Genomic DNA, 26,843 nt, shown 5'->3' with positions numbered 1-26,843 from the left:
GAACCAATGGAAAAGGAAGACCTTTCTCTCTGTCTTTCTCTCTCACTGTCCACTCTGCCTTCAAAAAAAAAAAAAAAAAGTAAAAGTAAAAATATTCTATGAATACAGACACATGCATTTCATTCTATAATGACTACAATAAAGATTTTTTTAAAGATATATTTATTTATCTGAAAGGCAGAGTTACAGAGAGGCAGAGGCAGAGAGACAGAGAGAGAGAGAGGTCTTCTATCCACTGGTTCACTCCTCAGTTGGTCTCAATGGCCAGAGCTGGGCCGATCCGAAGCCAGTAGCCAGGAGGTTCTTCTGGCTCTCCCACAGAAGTGCAGGGGCCCAAGCATCTACACCATCTTCTGCTGCTTTCTCGAAGCATAGCAGAGAGCGGATCAGAAGTCAAGCAGCTGGGACTTGAACTGACACCGATATTGGATGCTGGCACTGCAGGCAGAGGCCTTACCCGCTACACTACAGTGCTGCCCCCAACAATCAAGATTCTTTTTAATTAATTAATTAATTTATTTGACAGGTAGAGTTATAGACAGTGAGAAAGAGAGGCAGAGAGAAAAGTCCTCCCTCCGCTGGTTCACCCCCCCAATGGCCGCCACGGCCGGAACTGCCCCCATCTGAAGCCAGGAGCCAGGTGCTTCCTCCCGGTCTCCCATGCGGGCACAGGAGCCGAAGCACCTGGGCCTTCCTCTACTGCCTTCCTGGGCCACAACAGAGAGCTGGACTGGAAGAGGAGCAACCAGGACTAGAACTGGCGCCCATATGGGATGCCAGTGCTGCAGGCCGAGGATTAACCAAGTGAGCCACGGCGCCGGCCCCCTTCCTTCCTTCCTTCCTTCCTTCCTTCCTTCCTTCCTTCCTTCCTTCCTTCCTTCCTTCCTTCCTTCCTTCCTTTCTTTCACAGGTAGAGTAATAGACAGTGAGAGAGACCGAGAGAAAGGTAAAGATTTTTAAAAATGTTTTTATGAAGTTCTTTTGTGTTACTGTGTAGTCAGTCAACTTTTCCATCACTCAGCCCTGGCAAACACTGATCTGTTTTCTGTCAATAAGACATTATCTCTTCTCGGATGTCACGTAGCAGGGATGATACAGCATACAGCCTTTTGAATCTGAGTTTTTCTACTTTGTGCAATGCATGTATCAGCCATGTCTTCATTATTCCTGTATCTGTTGTCCATGTTATAGGAGGATTTGCCATTCTAAATGAACATCTGATTATTTTACTTCCCTTCATTATGTCTTTAAATGCTCTACTTGCCATTAGTATAAAATTAAAACTTTATAATTTGCTTTTTTTTCTAAGAAATTATTTATTTGAGAGCCAGAGAGAACAAGAAGAGCTCTTCCTCTAGTTTACTCCCCAAATGGTTGCAATGGCCAGGACTCCATCTGGCTGAAGCTAGGAGTTGGGAACTCAGTCCTGTCTCTCATGTGGGTGGCAAGAACCTAATTACTTGAGCCATCATCTCTGTCTCATGGGCTTGCATGAGCAACTAGCTGAAGTCAGGAGCCAAAACTGGGTACTGTGTCCAGGTACTTCCATGTGGAACACAGGTGTCTTAACAGGCGTGTTAACTGCTAGGCCAAATGCCCACCCTAGTAATGTGCTTTTTGCTAGGACGTGGTCAGTTGTCAGCATGCCCTCCTTCAGCTCTCGACTCCCTGTTTTCCTCTCCTCAAAGTCCTTGTATTCCCATATCTCCCCTCCACTACTGTCCCATTACATCTTCCAAATTTCAGTCATACTGTGCTGAATTGCTCTCTCTTACGTGTGGCATGTCCTCTCAAACTTTTTGTGTTTTCGTCTCGCCTAGAACTCTTTACATTCCTTTCCCCCTTCTTTGGCTGACTTTCATTCTTCATTCTTCAACAGACCTGTTGCTTCTCCCATGATCACTCCCTTGACTCCAAACCTGCAGTAATTACCCCTTCCATATACTGATATCCATCCATTTAATGTCTTCTGCAATTGTCACTACTTTGTAGCAAATTATAAAAAAATCTTTAACTTGTCTTTATCCCTACTATGCTATAAAGTTTGTGGGAGCAGAGGCTTTATCTTTCCTGTTCACTTACAGATCTCTGTACAAGGCAGGAATACTAGACAGATAGTGGGTTCTTGCCAGATGTTTGTTAAATAAGTTAATAGATTTAATTGCTAGTTACAGAAAAACATTATTTATGTGGCATAATTAACAATTGCTCTGTTTTAGGCCCTGTGTCCTACATCAAGAGTACCTACCTGGTTTTTATCCTGGCTCTGGCTTCTGATTTCAGATTCCTGCTAATATAAACCTTGGGATGCAGTGGTGATGGTTCAAGTAATGGGGCCCCTGTCACCCGCCTGGGAGACCTGGACTGAGTTCCCAGCTTTTGGTTTCCAGCTGGCCCAAGCCTGGCCTCTGTGAGCATTTGGGGATTCAAACAATGGTTTGAAGCTCTCTTTCTCTATCACATAAGTAAATAAATAAGTAAAAAACAGCAGAGGGCATTGTGACATGGTGACTTAAGCTGCCACTTGGGACACTTCAATCCTGTATTGGAGTGCCTGGTTTGTGTCCCAGTTACTCTGCACTTCCAATTCAGCTTCGTGTTAATGTGTTGGGGAGGCAGCAGATGGTGGCCCAAGTACCTGAGTCCCTGCCATCCATATGGGAGAACTGGCTGCAGATTTTGGCTCCTGCCTTTGGTCTGGCCTAGTTTAGGCTGTTGTGGGTATTGGGGGAGTGAACTGGTGGATGGAAGAAATTGCTCTCTCTCCTTTCCTCTCTCTCACTCTGCCTTTCATTTAAATAAGTAAATTGTTAAGAGAAACATTGTATTAAATCCTATGTCATCCTTTTAGGGACTGAGAGGAGCGGGGAGCAGCATAAACCCGTTTGCTTTAGTATCTGAAGGATTCTCTGAGCTTCGCAGTAGTAGGATTGGGGAAAGAGGAAATCTGATGGTTTGCTTGCTGCCTTCTTTTTGTCTTGTATAAGTGAGTCTAGCCATTGTTAGAAAGATCAGTAGAAGTTAACAGTACTCATCAATCTTAGAAACATAAATAAATTGGACTAGATAGTCTTCTTTTCTTGCCATTACAAAATGAAGGAGAATAGTAAGTTTGTGGATGCTTTCATTGATATGAACAAGATCTTTCAATTTAAACCCTGTATCATAAATGTAAAGATCTTAATTTCTTCAGCTACAAATTCTGTTACCACAAATAATTACAGAGGCAATGATTGAAGTTCAAGTGAGGTATGTGCTTATTTTGAGGAAACATACTGAGAAACAGAAGGATATTGTTCATTTGGAAAGTGACATAGACTATAAGTTATATATTGAAAACATAGTCAATAAGGAAAGCAGTATGATCTCAAAAAATAAGAGGCCTGTTGATTACATGTTTGGAATGATTGTTCTTAGAGTCATCCATACGAAAGTCAATATGGAGTCTTGAGTACAAACTGACTCTGCAGTCTTGCAATCCAGTCCTGGCTCTGTTATTTGCTAGCGCCGTGAAACTGTGTTCATAACATAGGCAGGTTAGTCATAATAACTTAGACATGCTATTCTTTTAATGTGTTTCCTCATTTGAAAAAGTGGAGATAACTGTTGTTAAAATTCAATGAGACCATTCATGTTAAATGCTTATCAGAGGCTTAATAGATATCAATGCTGTTAAGTACTAGCAGTTTATTTATTGAAGCACTGTGCCTATGATTGGCAACATAATGTGTCTGGTTTAAAGGGAAGTTACGATTAAAATTTTTAATTCTTATGTAAAAGGGACTGGTATTAAATGAACCATGGTTTGAAAAGATATATTAATGAACAATTACATACTTTTGGTTTCTACAGAGAATCATACATGTCAAACAGACATCAGTTGCAGTCTTATTTGCAAGTATAATCGGGATACTAAAATGCATTTTAAGAAGGTAATCTGTCTTTTGTGTGGAGTTTTCAAATGGCCAAGAAAAGTGGGGGCAGTAGGGGCGAAGAGAATTGGGAAATTCAGTTGTAATTTATATATATATATATAATTTATATAATTATGTGAAAATAAATATATATATAAGAAGTAATGTTCCTTTTTTTTTTTTTTTTTTTTTTTGACAGGCAGAGTAGACAGTGAGGGAGACAGAGAGAAAGGTCTTCCTTTACTGTTGGTTCACCCTTCAATGGCCTCTGCGGCCTGTGTGCTGCAGCTGGCGCACCGCGCTAATCTGAAGCCAGGAGCCAGGTGCTTCCTCCTGGTCTCCCATGGGGTGCAGGGCCCAAGCACTTGGGCCATCCTCCACTGCCTTCCTGGGCCACAGCAGAGAGCTGTCCTGGAAGAGGAGCAACCGGGACAGAATCTGGCGCCCGACTGGGACTAGAACCCCGTGTGCCAGCACCGCAGGTGGAGGATTAGCCTAGTGAGCCGTGGCGCCAGCCAGTAATGTTCCTTTGTTAGAACCAAAAGAAATGTTCTCACAAGAACAGTTGTTATCTGGCAATGTCTGGGGACACTTTTGGTGGTCATGTCAGGGAGGGAATAGAGTGGGAAAGTAGGAGTTGCTGCTTCTGGTATCTACTGGGTAGAGGCAAGTGTCGCTCCCCCTCTTCGTGGAGGAACGACACAGAACCCTGCGCTGTTCTTTCGTCTGCTCGGCCCTCCCCGGGTTTGCTGCTGGTTCTTCCCGGGTTGGCTACTATCCCTTCCACCTCCGTGGAAGGGCAGTTCCCCCTGGCCGCATTCCCCACTTCCGCAGGGGAGCGGCACCCCACCGGCCGGCTCTTCTCGGGGGCTGCACAGGTGTTCCTTCAGCTAGATGTTCCCCTTAGATGTTCCCCATAGATGTTCCTGGTGCATGCCGTCTCTCTCCTCCTTTATAGTCCTCCTCCGCCAATCCCAACTCGGCTGCCCACACGCCGAGTACGCTGCTCTCCAATCAGGAGCAAGTCCTACAGTTTATTAGTTGAACTGGAGGCAGCTGTGCGGAAGCTGTTTACTTCTCTCCCAGCGCCATATTGTGGGAGAGCAGATGCATAGAATAAGTCTTAATTCCAGTAACTCAGTCCAGTCCGGATTGCTCCCCACAGCAAGGATGCTGCTAAACTTTCTAAAAGGTCAACAGCAGCCATCCTCCTACCCCAACAAAGGATTATCTGTATCATAATGCATGTAACATGCATTCACTCATTTGATCGTCACAGAAACTCCTTTTTATAGGAACTGTCATCATTTCCATTTATAGATGAGGAATTTGAGGTTCAGAGAAACCATGTTATTTACCCACGGTCACATGGCTAGTAAGTAGTGGGGCCTGAGATAGAACTCAGAAAGTCTAGCAGAAGTTTTGTCTCTTCACCACTGTGTTACTTTATACTGACTGTTAATCAAAATTTTTTGATTAATTACATATCTAAAATGGATCAATACATTGCCAAAAATAAATGGAAATGCATATAATTTTAAAATGTAGCCTTAGAACATGCTGTACAATATTGGCTCATATATCTAGATTAAGATTTGAAAGAATAGAGATTTGGACTTTGTCCTCACCTCTGTGCAACTTTTAATGTGTATAATCTTAATCCAGGGGAAGCCTATGATTATTTCTTTAAGTTTTTCTTCTCCCTCCTTCCAGTTCCTGTTCATCTCTTCTTCCTCTTTGGTAGTTTACTTTTTAAAAAACATTTATTTATTCATTCATTCATTCATTCATTCATTTATGTAAAGTCAGAGTTACAGGCAAATCCAGGAGCAATGAGCTTCTTCCAAGTCTCCCTCATGGGTGCAGGGGCCCAAGGACCTGGGCCATCCCCTGCTACCAGGCATATTAGCAGGGAGCTGGGTTGGAAGCATAGCAGCTGAGTCTGGAACTAGTGCCTATATAGGATGCTGGCACTGCAGCTGGCTTACCCTCTTGTGTGTTTTACTACTTAGGGTTTTGAGATTGGTTTTCCCTGATTTCTATCTCTTATAAATTCTTCAATTTGGTCTGAGAAAAATTGGATATTAATTTAATTCTAAAAGAATTGTTTGTATCACTAAATGAGGTTATGGAAGATATCAAAAAATGTACTTGACAATAGGGAAGACATCAAAAATTTACATGAGTAAACCACATTTAGACCATCTGTAATTGATTTTTTTCAAAAGTGTCTTTTGTTAAATGAAGCTTCTAAATGAACTTTCAAAGCCACAGAATTTAAAAAGACTGTTAGTTCAGTGTGCATACTGCTCATATTTTAAAAGGAAAAAAAGCAAAATCAATTTTTTAAAAAAGAAAGTAAGTTTTAAATCATAACTATATTACCTACCAGATATAGTAGTTTTAATAAATAAGCCTGGACATGTTTTATCAATATAATCTCCAAGTGAAAATTTCTCAAATGCAACTATCAGTGTCTTAATTTTAATTTAATAAAAATTAAAATTATCTAAAATTAGTTTAAAAGCTAAAGCTATTTGATTCTATAGTTATTTATCAGCTATTAGTGTAGTAGAAGACTTCATATTATTTATAATCATACCTATAATCAAGAAAATCCTATCTAGTTCTGCACAATTTTCAGCAGATGTAAATTGAGTTTATTAAATAATTTCAAGATTCAGTATATAATAATGTTTAAAAATTCATAGTTCAATAATGTGTCAGCATATTAATAACATTTGTCAAACACAAATGTGAGCCTTAGTTTTGATTAATTCACAAGAATGTGGTCATATTTTGTTAAATTTACATGTAGTAATATTTTTGGTGCTATTTAAATGGCATTGTTTTTAAATTTGGATTTCCAATTTTTTTCTTATAGCATTTACAAATATAATTGATGTTTACATGCTGATCTTGTATGTAAAAGCTTGCTAAAATTCATATATCAGTTTTAGAACCATTTTTTGAAGGTTCTTTGTGATTATTTTTAATAAGAGGATCATTGTCTGCAAATAAAGGTAGGTTTTTTTTTCCCCCACAATTTATTTTCCTTTGCTGAGCTGCAAAAGATTGTTGTTGTTTTTGAATATGAATTATTAAAACTGATTTTTCTTTGTTTTGAATATTTGGGGGAATGCATAAAGTCTTTTAAGCATGTTGTTACATCTTTTAGTAGGTACTTCTTATCTCTCTGTAGAAGTTCCTAATGTGCCAGGGATTTTATTAAGAACAGGTTTGGATTTTCTTAAAATGCCTTTTTCTTCTTTTTTTTTTTTTAAGATTTTTAAGATTTATTTTATTTATTTATTTTTTTGACAGAGTTAGACAGTGAGAGAGAGAGAGAGAGAGACAGAGACAGACAGAGAGAAAGGTCTTCCTTTTTCCGTTGGATCACTCCCCAAGTGGCTGCTGTGGCCGGCGCCTTGCGGCAGGTGCTGCGCCTATCCAAAGCCAAGAGCCAGGTGCTTCCTCCTGGTCTCCCATGCGAGTGCAAGTACTTGGGCCATCCTCCACTGCACTCCCTGGCCACAGCAGAGAGCTGAACTGGAAGAGGAGCAACCGGGACAGAATCTGGCGACCCGACCGGGACTAGAACCCGGGGTGCTGGCTCCACAGGCGGAGCATTAGCCTAGTGAGCCGCGACACGGGCTTTAAAGATTTTTTTTTTTTTTTTTTTTTTTTTTAATTTTTGACAGGCAGAGTGGACAGTGAGAGAGAGAGACAGAGAGAGAAAGGTCTTCCCTTGCCGTTGGTTCACCCTCCAATGGCCGCCGCTGCAGCCGGCGCACCGCGCTGATCCGATGGCAGGAGCCAGGAGCCAGGTGCTTCTCCTGGTCTCCCATGGGGTGCAGGGCCCAAGCACCTGGGCCATCCTCCACTGCACTCCCTGGCCATAGCAGAGAGCTGGCCTGGAAGAGGGGCAACCGGGACAGAATCCGGCGCCCCGACCGGGACTAGAACCCGGTGTGCCGGCGCCGCAAGGTGGAGGATTAGCCTATTGAGCCACGGCGCCGGCCCAAGCTTTAAAGATTTTTTAATTAATTTATTTGAAAAGCAAAGTTCAGAGAGGGGGAGGGGGAGGGGGAGGGGGAGTTCTTCCTTCCATCTACTTGTTCACTTTCCAAATGCTTGCAAGAGCCAAATCTGGCCCAGGCCAGACAGGAGGCAGGAACTCCATCCGGGTCTCCCACATGAGTGACAGGGGCCCAAGTACTTAGGACATCCTCCCCTGCCTTTCCAGATGCATTAATGGAAAACTGGATTGAGGGGCCAGCACTGTGGCATAGATGGTAAAGCTGCCTGTGGCGTGGCTTCCCATATGGGTGCTGGTTCAGGTCCTGGCTGCTGTGCTTCCATTCCAGCTCTCTGCTAATGTGTCTGGAATAGCAGTGGGATATGGCCCAAGTCCTTGGGCCCTTGCACTGACATGGGAGACTTGGATGAAGCTCCTGGTTCCTGACTTTGGCTTGGCACAGCTCTGGCCATTGTGGCCATTTGGGGAATGAGCCAGTAGATCTCTCTGTCTCCATCTCTTTCTTTGTTTCTATAACTTTGACTTTCAAATAAATAAATATTTTTTAAAAAAGAGTTAATTGTAGTTTTCTTCCCTGGTAATTTGTCTCATTTTGTTATTAGGGTAATTCTGGCTTCATAAAACAAGTTGGAAAGTATTCTCTCCTATTCTGTATAGAATCAGTGTTATTTTTTTCCTTAAATGTTATATATAATTTGCCTTTGAAACCATTTATGACTTGAGTTTTCTTTTTTATAGTTTTTTTTTGTTAAAGATTTTATTTATTTATTTGAGAGAGAGAGTTACAGACAGAGAGAGTTAGAGACCAAGAGAGAGGTCTTCCTTCTGTTAGTTCACTCCCCAGTTAGCTGCATGGATCTGAAGCCAGGAGCCAGGAGCTTCCTCCGGATCTCCCACACGGGCGCAGGGGCCAAAGGAGTTGAGCCATCTTCCATTGCTATCCCAGGCCATAGCAGAGAGCTGGATTGGAAGAGGAGCAGCCGGGACTAGAACTGGTGCCCATATGGGATGCTGGCGCTGCAGGTGGTGGATTAACCTATTGTGCCATGGCTCCTGCCTGGTGAATTTTCTTTACTGGAAGGTTTTGACTACAAATTCAGTTTCTATAGTAGGTACATTACTATTAAGTCTATTCTTGATTGAGCTTTGTAGTTTGCATGGTGCAAGGAATTTGTCTATTTTGTACGTTGATTTTTTTGCATTTCATAATATCCCTTCATTATCCTTCTAATATTTATAGAATCTATAGAGATGTCACCACTCTCATTCTTTTATTGGTAATTTATTTTTTCCTTTGTTTTGATATCTAGATCTCTAGAAATTTACTAATGTAATTAATCTTTCTCCAAACTCATTTCCAACTTTACTGATTTTTTTAGTATTTTTCTTTTTCAGTTTCATAGATGTAAAAAAAAAACATTATGCATTCTGCTTGTTTGGGGCTTACTTTCCTCTTTTCCTAGTTTTTTTAATATGGAAGCTTATATCATTGATGGCAGGTGTTTCTTCCCTTCTAAAATAAACATTTATTTATAAATTTCTTGTTAAGCATTACTTTCCTGAATCTCACTAAATTTGATATGTTGTTTTTCATTTTCATTCACTTTCTAGTTTTCCTTTCAGTTTTTGTGTTTTTAAGAAGTGTGCTAATTCCTAAACATTTGAGGATTTCCCATCTTTTTCTGCTCAGTTTTCATACTTTGTATGGTTTCTGCTGGTTTTTTTTTTTTTTTTTTTTTTTTTGACAGGCAGAGTTAGTGAGAGAGAGAGAGAGATAGAGAGAGAGGTCTTCCTTCCACTGGTTCACCCCCCAAATGGCTGCTAAGGCCTATGCGCTGCGCCGATCTGAAGCCAGGAGCCAGGCGCCTCCTTCTGGTCTTCCATGCGGGTGCAGGACCCAAGCACCTGGGCCATCCTCCACTGCCTTCCTGGGCCACAGCAGAGAGCTGGACTGGAAGAGGAGCAGTCGCGACAGAACTGGTGCCCCAACCGGGACTAGAACCCAGGGTGCTGGCGCCGCAGGTGGAGGATTAGCCAAGTGAGCCACGGCACCGGCTGTGGTTTCTGCTGTTTTTAAAAAAATTGATCACGATTTATTTTATGACCCAGAATATAGCTGACTTGGTGAATGAAATACTCCCTTTCATTTGAAAAGCTTGTAGAATCCAGTGTTGTTGGATGGAATTTCCTATAACTGGCAATACAAACTGGTTAATAGTGTTGCTTTGGTTTTTGAATCTTTATTCATTTTTTTTTGTGTCATCCTAGAAATAACTGATAAAGATTACCAAAATCTCCATGAGAGTATATTTTGGATTTATTTATTTTTTTCTATTATTCCTGTTATTGTTTGCATTTATGTATTTTGAAGGTGTGTTTTTAGATTTATATACAGTAGTGTTGTTCTGTCTTCTTTGTGAAATAACCCTTTTATTGTTATTTAATGTGCCTATTAATCTGTTATTCTGACATACACTTCATGGTTTTCCATGCATAGGTTTCTACTTTTTCTGAAATGAATGGCTATTTCATTCTTTCTTTGATTTGTTTGCATGGCATGTCTGTATCTTATAAAGTTTAACATTTCATTTTCATCACTTTCTAATTTTCCTTACAGTTTTCTCTTTGTGTGTATGTGTGTGTTGTGTGTGTGTTTTAATTTATTGATTTTAATCGAAAGTCTGAGAGAGAAAGAGAGAAAGTGATCTTCCATTTGCTGTTTTACTCTCTGAATGTCCCCAACAGCAGGGCTGGATCAGGCCAAACAAAGCAAGGAGGGTGGCAGGGTCCCAAGCACTTGGGCAGTCTACCACTGCTTTCCCAGGCATATCAGCAGGGAGCTGAATTGGAAATGGGAGTAGCCACAGAACTGGAACCCGCCCTCCTATGGGATGCAGGCATCACAGGCAGTAGCTTAACCTGCTCTGCCACAATGTGGGCCCCAGTCCTTTCACTTGTAACTTGCTTGTGTTTTCATGTTTGAAGTGGGTTTCTTTTTTCTTTTTTTTTTTTTTCCCCTTTGGTAGAAAAACTTACTTGTATGCTTCTCTTTTATCCTGACAGTCTCTGTTAATGGCTATGTTGTGTCACTTACATTTAAAGTAATTATTGGTATGATTGGATCAAAATCTCACTGACTCTTTTCTGTTTGTTTTTGTTCCTGATTTCTGCCTTCTCTTGGGCTACTTGGTTATCTTTGTGATTCTGTTTTTAACTCCCTGTTGGCTTATTATTTATACTTCTTTCATTTATTTTCTATGTGGGTGCTCTAGCTTATAATATACAGTTAAAATTAATTAATCATAGTGTACCTTTAAATAATGTATTACTTCATGTTTGTGTAGGGGACTTAGAACCATATACTTGGAATTTCTCCTTGCTATATTTTGTGTTACTATGGCACACATTTTAGTTTTAGCTGTGCTAAACTCACAATGAATTGTTTTTGCTACAGATGGCTATTTTTAAGAATAATTAAAAATATGAAGAAAGTCATTTGTATTTTTATTTTAACTGTTTCTGTTTGCTTCTTTACGTGGGTCTACATTTCTCCTTGATTCATATTACTTCTTCTTGGATTTGGTTTTACATTTCTTTTTTTTTTTTTTTTTTTTAAGATTTATTTCTTACTTGAGAGTCAGAGTTACACACACACACACACACACACACACACACAGAGGTCTTCCATCCTCTGGTTCACTCCCCAGTTGGCCACAATGGCTGGGACTGCACCGATTCGAAGCCAGGAGCTTCTTCTGGGTCTCCCACGCCTGTGCAAGGGCCCACGGACTTGGGCTATCTTCTACTGCTATCCCAGGCCATAGCAGGGAGCTGGATCGGAAGTGGAGCAGCCGGGACGAGAACCGGCGCCCATATGGGATGCTGGCACTTCAGGCCAGGGCGTTAACCCACTGTGCCACAGCGCTGGCCCCTGGTTTTACATTTCTTTAATGTAGCTCTGCTGGCAGTGATTATCTCTGCCTTTCTTTGTCTGAAAAAGCTTTTATTTTGTTACTATTTCTGAAAGTTATTTTTGGGAGGAAGGAATTCTCAGTTTCAAGATTTTTTTCTTTTAGCACATTGAACCTGGGTCTGTTTTCTGCCGTGCCTGTTTTCTCACAAGAAATAGTCTACAATAATTTTTTTAAGATTTATTTCTTTATTTGAAATGTAGAGCAATAAAGAGAGAAAACAAGGGAGTGGGGACTTGATCTTCCATAGGCCACAACAGCAAGGTCTGAACCAGAGCAGCACATTCTGATTGCTCATGTGGTAGCATAGACCCAAGGAGCTAGACTATCTTTTGCTACCTTCCAGGTGCATTAGCAGGAAGCTAGATTGGAAGTAGAGCAGCTGGGACTTGAACGGGCACTCTGATAACGGATGCCATGTTGAAAGCAGTGGATTATGCTATACCACAAATGTCATTCCCTGCTATGAGTTGAATCTTTGTCCTTCTGAATATAGTGTATTTTTCTTACTTTCTGGCTGTTTTCAAAATATTTTTTAAAATCTATTTTTGGTTTTAGAAACATGGAAGTTATTTTCTTAGGTCTTTTGAGTATTCTGTTTGGGCTTTTCTTTGTTTTTTAAATCTCTGATTTTTAACATGATTCTTTATTTGAGAGACAGAGAGATAGAACAGAGAGAGTTCCCATCCTGATTATTCCCCAAGTGCCTGCAGTGGCCAAAACCGGGTCAGACTGAAGCTTGGAGCCCAGAACTCAATCCAGGTCTCTTACAGGGGTGGCTGGGACTCTATTTCTTGAATCATCACCTGCTTCTTCCCAGGGTTATGCATCAGTAGGAAGTTGGAATCAGGAACAGAGCCAGTATTTGAACCTAGGTACTCCAGTCATGTGGATATCCTAAGCAGAGTCTTAAGCAGTAGGCCAAAGCCTGACCCAAAAATTGTTTTTGAAAAAAATTTTCAGTATTATCTTTTCAAACATTTTTGTGTTATATTCTGTCTTTTCTTTATGAGATTCTGATTACATAGGTTAGATTGTTTACTGTGTACCACATACTTGATATTTTCCCCTATTTATTTATTTTCTTGAAGATTCTATTTATGTGTTTGAGAGGCAGAGTTACAGACAGAGAAGGAGAGACAGAGATCTTCTGTCCACTGGTTCACTCCCCAGATGGCCTCATTGGCTGGAGCGGGGCCAATCTGAAGCCAGGAACCATGAGCTTTCTTCCAGGTCTCCCATATGGGTGCAGAGGTCCAAGCATGTGGCCCATCTTCTGCTGCTTTTTCAGGCCATAGCATAATGTTGGATCAGAAGAGGAGCAGCTGGGACATGAACTGGCACAATTATGGGATGTCCGTGCCTAAGGCAGAGGCTTAGCCTACTACCCCACAGCGCCAGCCACCTCCCCCCACCCCGATTTATTTTTCTTGCTTAGTTTCAGAGTTGCTAATTTCTTCTTTTAAAAAAGATTTTTTTATTTGAAAGAGTGACAGAGAGAGGGGTAGAGACAGAGATAGAGTTTCCATCCACTGGTTCATTTCCCAGATGGCCACAACTGCCAGGGTTGGGCCAGGCCAAAGCCAGGAGCCTGTAACTCCATCTGGGTCTCCACATGGGTAGCAAAGGTACATCTTCTGCTTCTCTCCCAGGCACATTAGCAGGGAGCCAGATGGGAAGTGGTGCAGCTGGGACTCGAACTAACATTCATATGGCAGGCGGCAGTTTAGCCTGCTATGCCACAACCCTGGTCCCTGCTAATTTCTTTCGATGTGTCTTCAAGATGATTATTTCCTATCTCTGTTCAGTGTGCTGCCAAAGACTTTTCTCATTTCTTTAATTGCATTTCTTATTTTCAGCTTTTCAGTTTGACTCTTGAAGTTTTTATGTCTCTGATATTTGCCATGCATATTTGTTTACCTATTACAATTAAGTCTGTATCATTATTCATAATTATTTAAAATGCCTTGACTGATGATTATAAAATTTGAATTATTACTGGGTCTGCTTCCGTTGATTGCTTTGTCTCCTGATGGTGATTTATTTGTTCTTTTCTCTTTTTTTAAGATTTATTTGTTTACTTGAAAGTCAGAGTTTATACAGAGAGAGAAGGAGAGAGAGAGAGGGAGGGAGGGAGAGAGAAAGAGAGAGATAGGTCTTCTATCTGCTGGTTCACTCCCCAATTGGCTGCAACGACTGGAGCTATACCAATCTGAAGCCAAGAGCTAGCAGCTTCTTCTGGGTCTCCTGCATGAGTGCAGGGGACTTGGGCCATCTTCTACTGCTTTCCCAGGCCATAACAGAGAGCTGGATGGTAAGTGGAGCAGCCGGCACTTGAACCAGCGTCTATATGGGATGCCAGCAAGTGCAGGCGGCGGCATTACTTGATACACCACAGCACCAGCCCCAATTTATTTGTTCGTGAGTATTTGTGTAGCTTATAATTTTTGATTGAATGCCAGCCATCATTTGTAGGCTAGTAGAGATTGAAGTAAGTAGTATTTATGCTGAGAAATAGGCCTGACTCTTCTGCTAAGTTGTTAACAGGTAGCATTGAAGCCTGTAGTTGATGAGGGTTTTCATCAAATTTACATCCTTCTCTTATCACATAGTGCTTAAGGTGGAGGTTGATTTTCTTGGAAGTTTTGACTCAGTGCTTTTGCTGTATCTTTATCTTTGAGCATTACCTGCATGCCTATACTTTAGAGATGGTCTTGCTCTACTCTTTCATTACTTTCTTAGTTGAAAAGTGCTAGTATTTACTGGTAGGGTCTTGTGGTGATAAACATGGGCCCTTGGCAGATGGTTAGCTTTGTGTCAGTAAGCATGGGGCCCTCTATTTTATCTTAGACCAATGTAGGCATTAGGCAGACTCCATTTTCCTTTTTTCATGGAAATTCTGCTTCTCTAGTAATAGGAGATACTTTCCTGTCCCTTCTCAGAAGTGAATATTATCATCTAACTTTGAAGGAATTTATTAAGATGTGCTTTCTTATCCAGTTTTCAAACTGATATATTTGGGGTCCATCTTTGAAAAATGCTCTAAGTGTTTCAGGTAGAGTTAACTATTTTCATCAAATTGGGTGTTCTTTATTAAGTAATAACATAGTGTTCAGTGGGGAAAATGAAGAGGACCAAAATGAAAGCAATTTCAGTACACTCTTGCCACCAATTTCTTTAGGTAAGGGGCAAACAAGCACAAAAAACAAAAGTATAAAATGGAGACTATTTTCAACTGCATAAAATACCCAGACTTCCTGAATGCCCTCCTAATGGAACTGATCCTTTTTAAGAACTGGTTTATTTTCATTTTTATCAGAAAGGTAGAAAGATATGGATATTCCTTTTGCTGGTTTAACCCACAGATGTCCATCACAGCCAGGGTTGAGCCAGGTCAAAATCAGGAGCCAGGAACTCAATTCAGATCTACCAAACGAGTGGCTAGGACTCAAGCACTTGAGCCATATTTCTACCTCCCAGTGAGCAAGTTAGCAGAAAGAGTCAGGAGTGGAACTGAGACTTTGAACCCTAGTAGTCCCATATGGGATGCAGACATCCTATATGATGACTTAATCACTGTGCTAAATCTCTGTATCAGAACTGATCCTTTGAAAAATAATGACTATTTATATGTTGCAAGTAATAATGATGTCATTTTTCATAGTAATAGTAGAAAGAAAGAAATAACTTTTTAGAGCCATGAATACTTTGCATATTTTCATAATTTATTTTTAAATGTTTTATGCTAGTATACCCATCACGCAAACAAAAATAAAGGACATTTCCAGCACCTTCTGATCACTTTGCAGTCAATACTGCATACCTCTAGGAGTGTGCATGATTAAAACTGCATATTAACATTCATTAGATTTGTTACAACTTGTTCATTAACAGTTCGTCAAAAACAATTCGGTTTTGTTTTGTTTTGTTTTTTGTTTTGTTTTTCTGTTTTAATCACTTGAGGGTAGGCTGATACATCATTTGGGAGTTTTGATGGCGTGTCTTTTATTTTGTCCCATTTAAAAAACTTTTTCTATTCCATCTTTGTTCTCAGAAATGTTTCCCTCAAGATCCAAATATGTTCAATTGCTACCATTCTTCACGGTAACTTCCTTCATAAGCCCTCTTCCACTCCTGCTCTCCTCCACACTCAAGGAGAGGCCTTCAGCAGTCAGCCAGGCATGCAGAGCACGTAATATACTTTTTCTTTATTTCTGAATCCTTAGCCTGGTTGCTGGAGGAGCATGTTCGAGGAGTTCAATTACTGAGTCAAAGGATATGATTTGTCTTAAGGCTATTAGCAGTCAGGATGGTCAGATTACTTCCTCAGAAGTGTTTTACCAGATTCACATTACAGCTACAACAGCAGGTATATTTGTTTCGCAGGTATGCTTGCCAATACTTCATGTTTGTCTTTTTTCATCTTTGTTAATTTCATAGAAAGTATTATCTATTTTTTGTTTCTTTTGTGATTAGGAAGGGATACATTAGCAGATTCAAATTTTTGATTACAAAAACTTCAAGAAGAAAACTGAAGAAAATACTAAAGATTATGTGTATAGAGTATTTTCTAAGTGTGATTTAAGGCTGTAACATAAAGATATATGGCTGTATGAAATTTTAAATTTTGTGAATATCAAGAAATAATTGCAAGTGGGGAAAAGAAGCATTTGTACAAATTCAGATATAAAATCAAGTGAAACAATTGATTTTTGAGATAATTTTTATAATTAGAATTGTTTAAAAAAGGATTTTTAGCTATTGTAGATAAAAAAGAATGTAAAAGCAATGTAGGCTTAAAACTTTCAAATGCAAAAATTTCTTTGTAATGCAGAGTATCACAAAAACTTTTTTCATTTATAACAGTTCTGATGGGTTATTTATTTTAGTGTAATAGTTTTATGGCTAATATTGGAGAGCAGATGGAAGAAACATTTCTACAGTGATGTTTAAAAACTGTTGTTTAGGGGCCAGCGCCGTGGCGTCATGGGTTAAGACTCTGCCTGCATTGCAGTCATCCCATATGGGTGCTGATTTGAGTCCCAGCTGCTCTGTTTCGAATTCAGCTCCCTGCTAATGTGTCTAGGAAAGCAGCGGAATTAGGCCCAAGTGCTTGGGCCCCTGTGCCCACTTGGGAGACCCATATGAAGTTCTTGGTTTCCGGCTTCCGGCTTCCGTCTGGCCCACCTTGGTCATTGCTGCCATTTGGAGAGTGGACTAGCGGATGGAAGACCTCTCTCTGCCTCTGCTTCTCTCTCTCTCTAACTCTGCCTTTCAGATAAGTAAATAGATCTTAAAAACCAAACCAAAACAAAAAAACCCTACTGTTTAACTGGGAGGCTCTTTGGTATGTATTAATAGTAGTATGTATTAATTATTGATGGATAGACTCATCTCTGAGACCTTTGAGTCTTTGAAAAGTCTTTTTGGCTGAAAATATTTGTTTTATTAAGCAAGGTTATTTGTTACCAGTTTTCAGGTTTGATTCTACCATGCAGGAGAATATTCTTTGTTTGCTGAATAACCTGGAAGCCTTAGAAATAGATTTTTATGAATTTTAATGGTTATATCAGCCTGAACATTTTATAAATGACACCCAGAGAAGCAAGGTGGTTTGTTTGAACTATAATAGAGCAGTTAGTGGCAGAGGTAATCTAGATTTCCTTGATTTCTGCTGTTTTCATTATGTGGTTGCTGATTTCTAGTTTGTTACATTTGGGATATGCAACTTAAAGTATCTATTTTTAAATGACTCTGGAATGGAAATTAACCAGCTTTACATAAGTGGTTGCATATTTTGTTGAAACTGACGTTGGCTAGACTTCTGTATGTTTCTCTTGTCCATTTAACCTTAGATAATATCATAATGCACTCTAGCAGAATATTTGGGGATGTTGACTTGAACTTTAAATTTGTAGTTGAAATCTCTTTTTTTTGAAGTCTGATTTTCATTATGTGTCAAATGTGATTTTTATAGTGAAACCCAGGGCCTCTATATACTGAACTTCTGTGGACACACACTTTGGATTTTGAACTCTATTATATATGTCCTCTTTAATTTAATAATTAAATAATCTGTAGTTGTGAAGCACATGTGGAGTCAAAGATACTGCTTTTTATATAGAGTAATTTATGTTCATTAAATATTTATGTTTTTAACTCTGCTACTACTAACATATGGCAATACTGAAAGGTTGTGTGAGCAATAGGAATGTGATCCTTTAGGGACCTAATCTGTTTACAAGGTGCATACTTGCATCTTGCATATTTTAGTGGTAGTTAATAGTTAGATTTTTTATGAGAAAGTGATAAACTGGAGAAAAAGTCCTGTGGGATACCCTGTGAAGACCCTTGATGAGTGCTCAATGGCAACTTCCTTTCTTGTGGTTTCTCAGCAGATTAGCAGATCATTCTAAAAAAAAATTGTCTTCAAAGTCACAGAATGTCGGGGGAAACAAAAAGGAAGGTTCCTGTGTAACCAGAATTTAAACTAGAAACTGGATAGCATTTGTGGATAATGGACAATTAGAAGATCCAATATAGATTGCTTCTTGTTTTTATTTTCCTTCCTTTTCTCCTTCCTTGCTTCCCCATGGCATCAAGAGAGAGGAAGTTATGTTTTATGTTGACTCTATCAAGAACAGTGAGACTGTTCTCTCTTTAGAGGACTAAAAATAGATTTGTTTTTTGGATATGTACACTTAGGATCATTTTTGGGTTTCTATTAAATTGGTAGTTTGGTAACAAAATGAATATTTTTGGCCAGCGCCGTGGCTCACTTGGCTAATCCTCTGCCTGTGGTGCCGGCACCCCAGGTTCTAGTCCCAGTTGGGGTGCTGGATTCTGTCCCGGTTGCTCCTCTTCCAGTCCAGCTCTCTGCTGTGGCCCGGGAAGGCAGTGGAGGATGGCCCAAGTCCTTGGGCCCTGCACCCGCATGGGAGACCAGGAGGAAGGGCCTGGCTCCTGGCTTCAGATCGGCGCAGCGCGGCAGCCATAGCGGCCATTTGGGGGGTGAACCAACGGAAGGGAGACTTTTCTCTCTCTCTCTCTCTCTCACTCTCACTCTCACTCTCTCTCACTGTCTATTTGTCAAAAAAAAAAAAAAAAAAGAATATTTTTCTTGTAAATTGCAATTCTTTCTCTGTATATTCTTCTGAAATTTCCCTGGGAATGACCTTGCTTTTTTGCTGAAGCATAAAGTTTTGAAGGCTAAACATTGTACATTTGTGATGAAACTGAGATAATAAGTATAAGATATTATGAAGGCGATGAATAACCCTATAGGATGAATTGCATTGTGGTGCAGTAGGTCAAGCCACTACTTGTGATGCTTACTTCCCATACTGGAGTGCCAATTGAAGTCCCAGCTGCTCCACTTCCAATCCAGTAACCTGCTAATGCTCCTGGAAAGGCAATGAAATATGGCCCAAGTACTTGGGCTAGAGCCTCCAGTGTGAGAGACCAGGGTAGAGTTCCTGGCCTCTGACCTTGACCCTTCGTAAACCTGCCTGTTGATGGGCATTTGGGGAATGAACCAGAGTATGGAAGACTGCTCTGTTGTTGCCTTAGAAACAGTCAAATCCTTTTATTTATTAATTTTCATTGATTCTAAATTCCTGTTTGGTTGGATTTAGAAAAAAGGTATATTTTACTATATTCATTTATTAATTTAATTGATAACATTCTTTTCTTAGCAATGCTTACCTAGATGCTGGGAGTTTAGTTATGAACAAGGTAAAGATATCTGGAGCTTATATTCATCAAGTAAGACAGATATAAAACAGATTCACAATAAATGCTGTAAATAATGAAAGTTTTTCAACAAGTTCATGGAAAATGAAATGAAAAGTTAAATTTATTTTGGTTCCAAAATTTTTTAGATCCATGCATATGAGGGGTCTTAAAAAAGTTTATGGAAGGGGCTGGCGCTGTAGTGCAGCGGGTTAAAGCCCTGGCCTGAAACGCCAGCATCCCGTATAGGCACCGGTTTGAGACCCGGCTGCTCCACTTCTGATCCAGCTCTCTGCTATAGCATGGGAAAGCGGCAGAAGGTGGCCCAAGTCTTTGGACCCCTGCACCCACGTGGGAGTCCAGGCAGCGCAGCTCTGGCTGTTGCGGTCAACTGGGGAGTGAACCATCGGATGGAAGACCTCTCTCTCTCTCTCTCTCTCTCTCTCTCTCTCCCTCCCTCCCTCTCTCCCTCTCTCCCTCTCTCCCTGCCTCTCCTCTCTCTGTGTAACTCTGCTTTCAAATAAATAAATCTTAAAAAAAAAGTTTATGGAAAATGCATATTAGAAAAAACTGAATTTCAGAGGTCTTTGCATCAAAATAAATGTATCTTTTAATTCCATTTTCCATGAATTTAGTAAAGTTGTGATAAGTACTTAGTGGATGTTTTAAAAATCCATAATGTGGGGATTTTGATTTAGTTTGGGAATGAGGGATGACTTCCTTTACGATATCATTTGAGTTACCTTGCCCTTATCATGAATGTGATTGAGGCATTCATTTTTAATAGATACTTAGGGAAATAACCTAAATGTAAATTATTTCAGGTTTTTTAATAAACATGATAACATATTTGTATTACATTTTATTCTTGGTCTTCCATGTGCATGATTTAGTTGAAACTCTTGGATTCCTTCATTTTGATGATTTCCCCACAGTACCTATATGTGTGTGTGTGTGTATATGTGTGTGTGTGTATGTATATATATATAATCTTAAGACTTCATATATTCAATCCAACCTTAACATTTGACAGTTACTAAAAGCCTCCAATTTATAAAGAATTCAGAGTGTATTTGTTAAAGTGCATTAAATTTATTTTTTATGCCATTCTACTGATAAGCAAACCAAAGTTTTTCTAATGTCTATCTTTCCAGATAGACTGGGCTTCTCAAGGACAAATGCTAAATCTCCAGAGACTTGCAGGATGTCAGACACATAGTAAGTGCTAAATAAATATTGAACAAATCAATTATAAAAACTCTGTGGTAATAAGGAGGAAGCAACTTGGAGAGTGACCTTCATGTTTCTTTTAAGTGATTTCTTTTCTTTAGCATAAGAGTTAAGAGCAAGTGGGCCCCGGATATCATGAGGCTTATTTTTTTTTTTTTTAAGATTTATTTCATTTTATTTGAAAGTCAGAGTTACACAGAGAGAGAAGGAGAGACAGAGAGGTCTTCCATCTGCTGGTTCACTCCTCAGTTGGCTGCAAGGGCGGGAGCTGCGCCAGGAGTTTCTTACAGGTCTCCTACATGGGTGCACAGGGTCCCAAGGACTTGGGTCATCTTCTGCTGCTTTCCCACGCCATAGCAGAGAGCTGGATCAGAAGTGGAGCAGCCAGGACTTGAACTGGCACCCATATGGGATACCGGCACTGCAGGCAGTGGCTTTACCCACTACACCACAGCGCCGGCCCCACAAGGCTTGGTTCCTTACTGTGTATTCTTTGGCAAGTTAACTATATATCTGTATACCTCATTTTCCCCATCCTTAAAAAAAGGTGAGATTAGATGCATAAAGTACTTAGCATAATGTCTGACAAGGTTAAATGTTCTATAATGGTGGCCAATTATTGTGAGAGGCATACATTAAGTGTTTTATTTGTCTTTGTTTTATCTATGATGCTTAACATCTCTGATGTGTAGCACCTCTATTGGCACTAAATACTGATATGTATGAGAACAGGTAATTGACCCTTTCTGCAATTATGCCAAGTCTAAAAGTAAAAATTGTATAACCACTAGACTTTTGCTTATTGAATATAAACTTTATGGACCATCAACTATTGATAATTAAGTAGGTGGTTATGGCAGTTATTACAGTGACTACATTTCCTTCCTTTATGCATCAATATTTTTCTTTTTAATAAAGATTTAATTATTTATTTGAGTTACCCAGAGAGAGGGAGAGACAGAAGAGATCTTCCATCTACTGGTTCACTCCCTAGATGGCAGTGATGGCAGGGGCTGGACCAGACCAAAGCCAGACCAGGAGTTTCATCCAGGTCTCCCATGTAGGTCCAGGGGCCCACTGCTTTTCCCAGGGTATTAGAAGGGAACTGGATCAGAAGTGGAATAGCCAGGACTTGAACCAGTACCAATATGGGATGCTGGCATTGCATGCAGTTTTATCCACTATGCCACAATGCAGGCCCCACATCAGTTTTTTAACAAAACAAAATAGTGTTTAACAAATAAATTTTTCTGGATTAAAAGAATCAAGTAATATTCTCAGTGTATCTTTATGTAGATGAAAGATTTTTAGTATATGAAGTTTTGCTTGAATGGAAGTGTATATGTGTGTGCTTGTAATATTTACATGTGGGGGATCGAAAGAGATCTAGTCTGCATTTCTAATTTTTCAGTTCCTCTTAATAAACATAATTTTAAATGCTTCTCTACTACTCTGTTTACCTGTATAGTGAATAATAGTAACACTCTTTTATGTTTCTTTTTTCTTTACATGATTCATACAGGCATTTTCTGAGCATCCTTATGAAAGTAAAGAATGCCCTTATTGAGGAAAGAAATGAGTATTCTAAGGTTTCAAAGCTGACTGTAAAATTTCTTTAACTTCTATCTTAGGTTATGATTTGCTGACAAAATAAAACAGATGCTCCCTGAAACAAAAGCAAAGGAAAAAAATGCCTGCAAAGAAACAACCCAAAAAAGATCTTTAAGGGCTTCTTATTTTACCTTTTTAAAAAATGCATGTAAATGTTTCCAAAAGAAAAATATTAACCATTTTCATGTAAATTCTAGGTTTTGGAACTTGCAATATAGTTCTAAGAATTAAAAATATTTGATTAAAATATTATGGGGATAAATGGCCTTTTGAAAAGATTTTTGTCTGTTTAAGAAATGTTTTGATGGATTTGTTAGATTTACGTGCTTCTTAAAAAACTTAAAAGATGGAATTCAACATGTAACCAGGGTTTTTAGGGGTCCATTTATAGGAGTTTGGTACAAAATTGGAAACAGCTGGCAGTGTTATATAAAGCAACCCAACAACCTATCGGCTGAGAATATAATGTAGTGAGTGTTGCATTTGCATGTCTTGTCTTAAATGACTTCATTTGTTTTGTTTGCTTCTAAGTTATCAAAAGTAGGAATCAGGCTTTCTGTTTTTAACAATTGTAATATCCCAAAGTCACAAATCAGATCCTCGATGGCTTGATTCTGATCTTTTCATATGCTAAGGCTTTTTGTTTTGTTTTACCAAGTTATTTTACTAGCTCCTTAATCTTAAATTGAAATTTTAGAAATCTCAGTCTGTATTTCTCAAGATAATTTACTAAGTATTATACAATGTACATTAAAAGAGTGGACTTGTATATAAAATTGACCAAGTTAAAGTAAATTTTTCTCTCATTGTGCCATATGCATTTTTGGACAGTTTTTCCTTGTTGATGTGTTTTAGTTCTATGTTTGTCTCTTGATTAACAAAATTAGACCATGATGATTAAAATCCATCCTCCTTGTAATTTTGGCTTTTAACATATTAGCAGTGGCTATTTTTCTGTTTCAGACAGCCCAGTTTGGGAGTTCTAGAGAAAGTAGATAAAAGCCTTATTATGTTTATATTAAGCATTCTGATTTCTAGTGTAAATACCTTTAAAATGATAAATACTTCCCCCTCCCTTTTTTAGTGGAATGGAGGTTTAGGGAAATCTCTCAGGAAATTGAAAATTATAGTAATATTTTTGGACCAGGAGAATCTTTGATGTTGATTTAAATCATTTGCGGCGCAGATTTAAAAAAATAAATAAAACTTGGGACTTTTAAAACTACCTTTAAAAAAAACACTTTAAAGTATTCCTGAAATGGAACTGCTCACTGACACCTAGAGAGAAGTTTGATTTAGAAGAATTCAAGAGTGATCAAAGAAGGAATGATTGTTCCAGTTTGGAAATCTCTGTGCATGGGTTACAGTCTTGTTGCGATTGGTTGGAAAGTAAACTATTTTCTTGAACTATGATTGGCTAAAATCCTTTTCTTTCCACGATATTTACTTTTTAATATAACTGATTCTGGAGCCTTTCCCTGTTTTCATATCTGACAAGGGCGTTTGAGCTGTGTACCAGTACTAAAAGTACAGATTGGTGCAGAGACAATTTGTGAAATTTAAGGATGCTGACAAAAGCCCACAGCAGATCGCGTAGGGTTCCTTATAACAAAGCAGTGGCGTGTAAATCTCTGAACAGCTCACACAGAAATTAGTGTCGCTGTAATTGGAAACATTAAAGGATGTTAGCCTTTTCTCCTTTTCCATTTAAATTCGTGGACTGTTGTTCCGCTGTGATTGAGTTCTGTGGGCATCGCTTCGCATTACTGCTGGGACTGCAGTACTAATTCGGGCTAAATTCATGCTAACCCAGACGGCAGGCGCCATGTGCTCATCTGGAGATGAGGCGTTTAACCTGGAGTTTATTTTGTGGTCCAGTGCCATCAGCACACTGCACTTTCACCTCCCCCTCACCTCTGAGGGAGCGGCGAATACAAAGGTGGACCCCACACGCTGTGTGCCGTATTGCTGAAGCAGAGTACTAGCTTCCCCCGCGCCTTGGCCCTGGAGCAGCAGTCAGCTGCAACCTGGCAGTTCCCGCGGCCGCCGCAGCGCCGGGCACTACTTTCCGTCTGCGGTGGTTCCGCCGACCCTCTCTCTGCTCCCTCCCCCCGCCGCGCCGGCGGAAGGAGACGCGCGGCGCGCTCGCGGCCGAGCCAGCGCCTGGGAGGCGGAGTAGTACTGGCCGCGGCGCTGTGGCGGCGGCGGCCGCCGGAGCTGCGTGTGGGGTTTCTGTCAGTTTTTATGGGTGTGTGTGTGTGTGAGTGTTTATGTAGCTGCAGCCCCAAGTTGTGAGTCTGGGCGCCTTGGGAGCTGTTGGGGACACCGAGCGACCGAGGTCGCTGCGTCCTCCAGGCAGAGCGTCCGGTGCGCCCCGAGTCCGCGCGCTCTCGCTCGCGGGACCGCCGCCGTCTCCCGGTCCGGTCTCCGCAGCATGAGCGGCCGGTAGGAGCCGAGTTTCGCAGTTCCTCTCTCTGGAGAATACAGCGGTCGCTTAAGCAGCTACGGCCATGGCGGTGGAGACGCGGCCGGAGCTGGTGGGGAAGCGGTTCCTCTGTGTGGCGGTCGGCGATGAGGCGCGTCCGGAGCGCGGGGAGAGCGGACGCAGTTGGCGGAGCTGGCGAGCCGGGGTCATCCGAGCCGTGTCACACCGGGACAGTAGCAATCCAGACTTGGCGGTAAGCGAGCGCCTGCCCACATCAGAGAGCCGGTGTCTGAGCCTCACCACCTCGGCGGCACCTGGCTCTGCCCGCACCACTGGCGGTCACGCCCCTCTTTGGAGCCCACAGAGTTTGCCCCGCTGTCCTGCCCGGGTCTTCGCCCCACGGCAAGTGGCTTCCCAGGCAGAGGCGGTGTCGGAGCCGGACTCTCCTGTGTCCCCAGACAGCCTCGGAGGCCCCTCGGTCTCAGTGCGGGGGCGGGGGCGGGGGAGCGGCCGAGCCGGCCGCGGCCGCCGAGACCTCAGCGGAAGGCGGGGCTGGGAGCGCGGGGCCGCGAGCGGTGCGGGCCCCTCGGGAGCGGTGTGTGGCCAGCTTCCCTGGCACCTTTCTGCTGGCGAAAGTCTGTACAGTGCGGGGGCTTGAGCCTTAAAACTTAGCCATAAGGTTGCTGAAGGGGAGGAAAAACTGACAGATCTCTTGGCTTTCCAGAGATGTGTGTGTGTGTGTGTGTGTGTAGGTGTAGGTAAGGCCGTGGCAGTGGCGATATCCTGATTCACCCTCTGCTTCGTAGATGCTTAGCTTTCTAGCCTCAAACGATGAAAACGAATATTTTTGGTATGCCAGGTAACAGAAATTCCTCTCTTTTCCCTCTAGCCCTCTGTCCGCCCTTGTTAGAAACGGGTAGTGCTTAGGGTAAACATGTTCCTGGGTGTTTACACGATTTTAATTCAATAAAACTACAGATGTTGTCAATTAAAATGTTAAATGCCCCACAGAACCTTTATCCTTATACGTGACACTGCCAGTATTTGCTTCAGTAGCGTAGGTATGTGCCTGACTGAGAGGGGACATGTTATGCTCCAAGCAAAGCATCTCTAGGGGACAGGCTTGAAGATAAGGGGTGGAGTTGAGTCAATATATTGTGTTTCTCAAGGTTGACTTAAAATACATATTCCTAGTGCTTCGGAGTATTTACCTTTTCACTGAAAATTTCACATTTAGAAGTATTTTCCCCTTGTGTGTATGCAGGCCAATTCCAAATTCACAGTTATATCTACATAAACCTGCTTATTTTAATATTTTTCTTAGGAGCTTTTGAGTGTTTTTGTAAATCCATTTTCATCACGGTTTCATGTGGAGTGTTTTAATGTTGACTTGATACTGCAAAATAGGTTTGCTTTCCTAGTAGATATTTCTAATAGGAAAAAAGCAAAGTCGAGGTAATTTTGAATATATTTGGTTATTTTTATTCGAAAGAGGGAAAAGAATCTTCATTAAGCATTGATTATGTTCATGGTTCTAGGAATTGTGGTATTTCAATGCAGTAACTACTTTTGTTTCTTTAGAAGGCATTTCTCCTACTCTAAATTGTCTTGGCTTTTATGTGGAAGCTAGTTGGATGATGGTTTAGCATTTTTAAATAATGACGAGTGATAAATTGTGTTTACTTTCTACAGTATTTTGCTTTAGTAGATATATGAAAATTAGGAAATACAGTTAAAAGCTATCATTGGTGACAGGTTAGCAAATTAATTATATTGAAGACTTGATTACTTAGTTGGAAATTTAAGTGATATAAACAGGTGATTGACATGTCAAGTTTGTAATTTAGAAGATATGAACCCATTACTGAGGGGCTCGCGCTGTTGTATAGCAGACACAAGTTCGAGGCCCTGCTGCTCCACTT

General features: G+C 40.6%; 1 protein-coding gene across 16 annotated transcripts in view; it reads left to right on the top strand.

Annotated features, from left to right (window-relative positions):
• JMJD1C (jumonji domain containing 1C) overlaps positions 1-26,843 on the top strand; it is a 340,730-nt gene that overhangs the window by 71,703 nt on the left and 242,184 nt on the right. For 3 of the 16 annotated variants that reach the window (XM_008270074.5, XM_051823263.3, XM_070057717.2), the window contains exon 1: positions 24,590-25,174. The exons of 8 other annotated variants lie outside the window; for them this stretch is intronic. In XM_008270074.5, coding sequence (XP_008268296.1) covers positions 25,007-25,174 — 168 coding nt within the window. In that variant the 5' untranslated portion in view covers positions 24,590-25,006. Of the gene's footprint in view, positions 1-20,809; positions 20,874-24,588; positions 25,175-26,843 lie in introns of those variants that run through there. 5 more of the 16 variants (XM_070057724.2, XM_089314101.1, XM_070057721.2 and 2 more) reach the window with 3 other exon arrangements.

Source organism: Oryctolagus cuniculus, chromosome 15 (genome assembly GCF_051225735.1).
Source record: "Oryctolagus cuniculus isolate XC-2025 breed Fujian yellow rabbit chromosome 15, ASM5122573v1, whole genome shotgun sequence".
In the NCBI taxonomy this organism is placed as follows: Eukaryota; Metazoa; Chordata; class Mammalia; order Lagomorpha; family Leporidae; genus Oryctolagus; species Oryctolagus cuniculus.
This window is presented reverse-complemented; position numbering and strand designations above follow the sequence as displayed.